General features: G+C 44.1%; 1 protein-coding gene across 1 annotated transcript in view; it reads right to left on the bottom strand.

Moving 5' to 3' along the window:
- Positions 1-6: 6 nt before the first annotated feature.
- Positions 7-6941, bottom strand: part of T265_01942 (hypothetical protein) — a gene marked incomplete at both ends in the record, with an annotated part of 14814 nt that continues 7879 nt past the window's right edge. Inside the window, 4 exons of the mRNA XM_009166080.1 lie at positions 7-396; positions 2623-2913; positions 4063-4170; positions 5146-5268. Coding sequence (XP_009164344.1) covers positions 214-396; positions 2623-2913; positions 4063-4170; positions 5146-5268 — 705 coding nt within the window. The remainder of the gene's footprint in view (positions 397-2622; positions 2914-4062; positions 4171-5145; positions 5269-6941) is intronic.

Here is a 6941-nt window from a genome sequence, read left to right as displayed (position 1 = left end):
CAGCTGGAGATATCACGTGATCTAACAGTAGAACGCGACTCATGACAGAACATGTGCCTGGTTGCACAAGCTCGCCAACTGAACATGAAACTCCAACACATCTACTGCAAAATAAGAGAACATTACAAGTGTGTGGAAATACCATCTTTTGTACAAACAGGCCGATAAAAGACATGCGTTTTGGTGAAAAATATCTAACAGTCCAACAGTCGGTCAACGAGCACGTGTATTAAGAGCAAAAGAGACTTTGTTTGGGGTGGATCGGAGCAACAAAGGTAATGCGGATCCTGGGGGTTTTGTGAGTGCTGGGTTCTCTTCCATAATCTTTACGGTGGCCGACATTTCTGTCAGTAAATGCTGAAGCTCCCGAATCCCCGACTGGCGCTGGAACAAATACTGAAATGACGAAAAAGGGAAAAGACGAAATCAGAATTTATTTGAAAGTCACCTACAAAAAAGAGCCACATTTCATAGAAGAAAAGAGCAGGAAAATTCATATCAATGATCATTTTCGGTTAGCACAATGGAGTAATAAGTAACTTGGGTTATAACCAGAATTAAAGTGCTCTAGTTAAGTGAAGAACCACCGCTAGGATTGATAATTGCGACGCTGAAATGTCAGCATGTCTCCACACAAATTGGCAAGAGCTCAGGAAGAAGAATTGAAATCAAACAGCAGGGAAAAGGTTTAGCATGAATATCCACTCAATCCTAAACTAATTCTACTAAGTGTAGTCTACCAGGGTAAAAAAATAGGGATAACACTTCAGGCGAAGTTCACTGAGAAGACAATTTGTTGGACGAGAAGACAAAAGAAAGTCTCACCAGGGCGAACCAGTTCTTCCAATGATGACATCTACTGTGGAACCGGACACACACACTTCCCGAAGTGCCGTTAAACAACTCTGTATGCACTGAACTACACAGTTCTTGAATGGAAGCAGCGCAGAATCACGACCTGTGAAGAGCTAGTCACCGATCACTACTCGTGCACCGTAGGGTACATTTCTGGGGTCAACTAGCTGACACATCAACTACTCACATGTAGGCACGATTGATCGACTTTACTGACGGAACCTAAACCCAAGAGACCATTTGGTTATAATATTATGAAGATTCTGTTGTGGTGAATGTCCTGTGATAAGCAGATTTCTCCTGCGATTCGGCTTAAATGGATGGAAAGTATAAAAGGTAGCCTTCTTCCCGAGAAGCGAAGTTAACAAGGGAAAAAAAGAGTTTTCGCCTCTCCTGGGAATGACTTCTCGTAGGTTGTGACCCGAGGGGGACCTCGCGTTGTAGAGAAACACACCCCCTCTTCGGAGAGGCTTCTTGGGTGATGACTATAGTTAGGTACACTACCGGAAACAGAGATCATCATAAAGTGTTTATCCTACAGTAGGGGAGAAAACCTTTGTTACATAGTAAAAGCTCGCGTCTGTCTGCTATTGACCAGTATGACTCAAGAGAAAATGTACGAAATTCCGATCAGTGCTCTAGGCTGACTGCGATCTTACCGAGACCATTCAGCCAAAACCAAGTTTCTTCCTAAAATCCATATCAACTGCTGTGTAGGCTCCATAAGTAACCTTATACGAAAAGCCGCATTGCAGGTTGGGTGGAACAGAACAAAAAGGGTAGACCCGGAAACAAAAAAGCGAACAAAAACGCACCAAGAAGTGAGAATAAACGTCGCAGCAGTTGCTACGTCTGCTCGATCACATCATGTTGTCGAATACATAGATTTGACTCCACTGTCCAACTTCTAGGATGGAATGATATAGTTCAACGAACACCTGTTGCTGCTTAAATCTTAGTACTCTGTCTTCACGACATTGGTTGTGCGTACTGAGCAATATCCTAATCTAAGTACTGTTGTAACTCCGCAGCGAAGGCCTTCTTCCTTCCAGTGGTAACAGTAGACCCATCGCAGCAAAGAAGTCGATCGATCGACGATTGGGCTAGCAAAGCCCAAGCCCAAGCAACAACCAGGTAGGCGAAAACTAATCGAAACAATTGGAAACGGCCAACCTAGTGCAATTCTACTAAGGTATTGATAGTCATACTAGGTGCAGTAAGACTATCGACGGCGCTTTTGATCGTTCTGAACATATTCCTCGTATATATAATAACTAATAATAATTGTTTGTTCTTTCAATGCCTAGCTAACATACCACCCGAAAGAACCACAAGAGCTGACATATTACCAGGATGTCCAAAAATGGACAACAGTCGGGGTGCCGAGGTAGAGTTTCGACCACGGACCTTTCATTATTAAGTTCTCACCTTAACCAGTGTAGAAACTCGAGCTTAGTTATGAACCTTATAAGATGGATTTCCACTACCCCGGCAGCAGTTTATGTGGTGAGTTTGTTCTCACGCCACCAGTGATACACGCTAGAAAAATATACAAAGATCTCGCACAAAATTCTGATTTATCGGAAAATCACCCAGTTACAACCCCGTGTAGAACGACCATTTTAGAACGGTCCCCCTAGTGGTAAATTTAGACGGTTACTAACGTGATTAAGCACGGTTTTGTGAAACAAGGGTGATCTAACAAAAACCAAAAGACAGTGGTAACCAAATCCAGACCGGAGAATCTCAACAGGTTCAGAGCCTTACCTCTTTTAGCTCCGCCCATGAATCGGCATCCAAATTCCAGTTGAGTTGTTCGTCGATCCCACAAGATGACAATGCTGCAGCACGGTCTCCACTGGCAAAATTCTCCTTATCCGAATTGCCTGTGTTCTCGGAATTCGTCTTCACAGAAGCCGAAACTTCTTGGAAGCGAACACGAAGGCCACGCGGCGAAGTAAGCTCCGTCCAAATACGTTCCAGACCGCACCGAAGAGTTTCCTCATCAGCACTGATTGCAAATCCAGCACGACGGTGAACTTCTTGGCGTCGAAGCACCTGGAGTATGTGTGGCAAGATAAAAACACCACACAGTAACCAAACAGTTGTGCAAAAGTACCGTTTGTGATCAATGGATGAAGTGCCTTGCTGGTGATTGTGGAATGGTCTTAAGCATGAAGAAAACACTGGCCATAAGAACCATGTATTCTTACAACGTCGGGCGAATTCTCAAGGATATAGTCACCTAATTCAGATACACCGGAATGAGCCAATATTGCGCCAAATATGTTAAGCCGAGCGGATAGTATTCGTTCTTGTGATTAGATTATAGGACAGACAACGAATGTGGTGGATCGAAAGGCACGGCGCTGACAGAGAAATACGATAACAGTTCGAATGTGGCTCTCGAAAATATCCAATCAGTCTGATTTTTTTTAAACAAAGACACACGAACCGACATACAATCAAAATGAACCGGTTTTCCGCCCTGATACAAAAGACGACAGGAGGGGATAACAGTCAGAAGCCATACACCAACGAACATTACGAAAAGAAAATATTCACTATGAAAATTGTTCTGCCAAATTGTGAAATGGAAGAACCCGGACCAAAAAGGAAGGGTCCAAATAATTGATTGGTGAAACCGACGGCGCCCTTCGTGGAACAAATGGGTTGTCCACCCAGTAACTACAATTACACAACCTACGAAACGATCCCATTGTGCGGTTCAGTGGAATGTATCAGCTATCAATCAGGAATAACTCAACTCCAATTGAGATGCCACCTTCCAGACACCAAAAGTATGCTAGTCAACCGGAGCGGTCTGCTTAAGTTGGACGCTGCGAGCAGATCGGTAATGTTGCTCAGGAAAACAAACTTTGCGACAACAAAGATGGAGTGAATAAAACGAAAGTTAGGAATATACTTGGAATAGCTTTCGCAACTTTCCGATGCATGTCTGTTATGCAAACTGAGAGAACTGTGAGATTTTGCCAGATTGCCTAGGCCCAAACAGGAACAGTGGAAAATCCCGGTTCAAAACGCGGACCTTTCCGTCGGTAGCTCACAGCTTAGCCTTTGACAAATCTTGATGTACTTTGTGACGCCTTAAAGAGGATGTTTATGCACTCGACTGTTAATAGAGTGAAGTGGTAAGCCAATATGCAAGAACTGAGTTAAGAGGAAAAAGGTCAACTGCGAACTCACCTTGAGCACACGATGACTGATTTCGATCTGCTTTCGTTTCAGTTGAGCAATTTTCTGGTGGAGAGTAAGCTGCCCTGTTTTCAGCTCTTCAACCAGGTCACCAATTTGCTGCATTGTACCAAATAAAAAAATAGGTGTACTATAATGGTACGCGACGAAAAAACTGGCAAAGCAATTCAAAAGTGAAATATAAACTGATTTTTCATCCTCTGTGGGTCTGTTGCACAAAGTCCATAAGACTGAGGGAATGGGACGGAAAGGGTACTGGTGAACGAAAGAGGACAGATTGTAAGGCCAACTGATGGGCAGCTCAGCGGTAGTCCTTGACTAAAGCCACAGCATACGTCTGAGTAAGTTAGATAGTTGACTACTCACTAAACAAAAGCCTCTTCGTCACCGTAGCCCAAAGTAAGTCAATATACAAAATGTTCCGATCACTAACTATAGTGATACCGTGTGGTGACAAAAGCAGTCACTAAAAACCATTTTCCATTAGGATTTCGTCCGGTAAGTCGTTCTTCCGTAGAACCTTTTCGGCGCCTAACTGCCATGCCACCAGAAGGGAGCACGGGGGCCGGAATACTGCCAGGTTTCCCAAGTCTAGACAGAAAAGGTCGAGAGGTAGAAGTCGGATTCGAACCACGGACCTTCCGATCCGTAAATTCACATTCTAACCACTGATTCATCTCGCCCGGTAAGTGAGGTCTAGCTATACTGAAAAGCCGAGGAGCACTGTACAGCTGTTTGATCCTTATTGGATATCATCGGTAGTGCGCATTCCACAAAAGTCCACGGTGTGTTGGGCTACAGATAACTCCACATAAGGATGCAAAGCTGCGGAATACTTCCCGTTTTTCAGCATAGTTTGACTCAACTTACAGGATGGAATCTCCTTCGAAAATCACCTAAAATCTTCACACTATCAACGATAAAAACTACGCTCTTTCAAACGAAAAATACGCTCGTACCACAGCCTGGGAAAGGATGGTGAGAATTAAGTGAAGTTAAAGTACACATTGAGCACCCTGTTCTGAATAAAATGGAAAAAAACGAAAACAGTACTGAATAAACAGACTAGCTCACCTTCAATACGCTACTCTGCTGTCGACTGAATGCAATTTGATCTAGTTTACGGCGACGCAAATCAGTAAACCCAATTAGGGGGACTGGAATGGTGCGATCCGGGAATGGATTGTCGATGCACGCCTAGCAATGAAAGAAGGAAAATCAACGACGAAAGATTTCACACAGTGGACCCACTTTCGAAGAGCACAGTGGAGTAAAATTAGCAAAGAGCAGTCTTGGTTGGGGACAAGGAACGGCAACAGTTTGAACACGGATGATAAACAAATCATTATATCCTACGCCATGTCAATCCACATGTTGGCTGCAATCCAGCAAGACTAAGTTAACACTTCTAACCAACTAATCGGTGGCCAGAACCTCGGGGATGAGAGAAGGTTGGATGTATGCTGAGTATCTTGGAGAAACGCCGAATTATTCAGCCTCCACGTTCTAAGTGATCCGCAAGAAGGGCGAGAGCTAATCTACTGTTACAACCAACTGAGAGGGTAGGGATGACCTGGACCATGGATGTAGCTCGAGCCAATCGGACATCATGGTAAAAGATGTCGGAAATCATACAGCAAGTTTATTAACTGAGGGATGTTTTTCTACTGACGACCAAGCATTCGAGGTCCCAAAGCTACTTACCGAAAAAATGCCAGCTCACTTTTTGTATCTTATGACGAATGGTAGCGATCTTGCCTGATTCGCAAGCGCAGTCTAATGAACAGGAAGTCAGACATAACGGCAAATAAAGGATACAGTATTTTGGCTAGTCAACACAGAGTTGGCAATTTGTGCCCAAGTTTAACTAAACTTTGAGTTATCTGGTATGATGACATCATACGTCATGCAATTCTCGTTAACATAATCGAATCGTTCAGCTGTAACACTCTTCTGCTGCCTAGCTGCCATGCCACCCCGAAGGAAGCACGAGGGTTGGGATATTGCTTGCTTGCTCAAGCTTAGACAGAGGAAGTCGAGAGGCAGAAGTCGGGTTCGAGCCAGGACTTTACGGTCAGTAAGTTCGCGCTCTAGCTACTCAGCCATCTCTTTCTAACTACTTCGTGTAAGTACACATGTCACTACTAACCGACAAGTGATTTATCACAATATTGCTACTGAGGTATGCTATTGGTAGTGGGCCGCAGACACACCGAACATCACATAATATATTCACATAGAGATGACCCAAGTGGTTAGAGCGCGAATTTACTGACCGGGAGGTCCGTGGTTCGAACCCGACCTCTGCCTCTCGATTTCCCCTGCCTAGGCCTGGGCGGTAGTATCCCAGCCCTCGTGCTTCCCTCGGGTGACATGGCAGCTAGGCACCGGAAGGGTGTTACAGCTGAGCGATTATTATTAGTATTATTATTATTATTAATCGTCTTTCAGGTTAAACGAGTTTCGGAGTAAACGATTGGAGTGTTATCACACACAAAATCAGTCAGGCATGAAACAGATAGTGCGTCCATGGAGTCTCCGCGGTGGGTGGTGACATATTTCCCGTTATATTTGCAATGCATAATCGAGAGAAGGGTCTGTAGGCAACCAGAAACAGTTCAACCAGTTTAGTGGATGTTCATGCAAGAAGTACCAGGCCAGTGGCAGTCCTGAAGCACACTTTGAACTATGCAGTTTGTAGAAGGGTAGAAGTTTCTATCAACCTTATGTTCTACATGAACACAAACGGTGTAGAAACTACACCTCTATTAGCGAGAAACTCAGCTGAATCTATCGTTTATGATATTCTCCACCTGAGTGTGCTGCACGAAGGCCACCTCATGTTTCACTCTGTACGACATATATATATA

This window comes from Opisthorchis viverrini (genome assembly GCF_000715545.1).
Source record: "Opisthorchis viverrini unplaced genomic scaffold opera_v5_22, whole genome shotgun sequence".
NCBI classification, from domain to species: Eukaryota; Metazoa; Platyhelminthes; class Trematoda; order Opisthorchiida; family Opisthorchiidae; genus Opisthorchis; species Opisthorchis viverrini.
The sequence above is the reverse complement of the archived record's forward strand: the minus strand, read 5'-3'. Positions and strand labels throughout refer to the sequence as shown.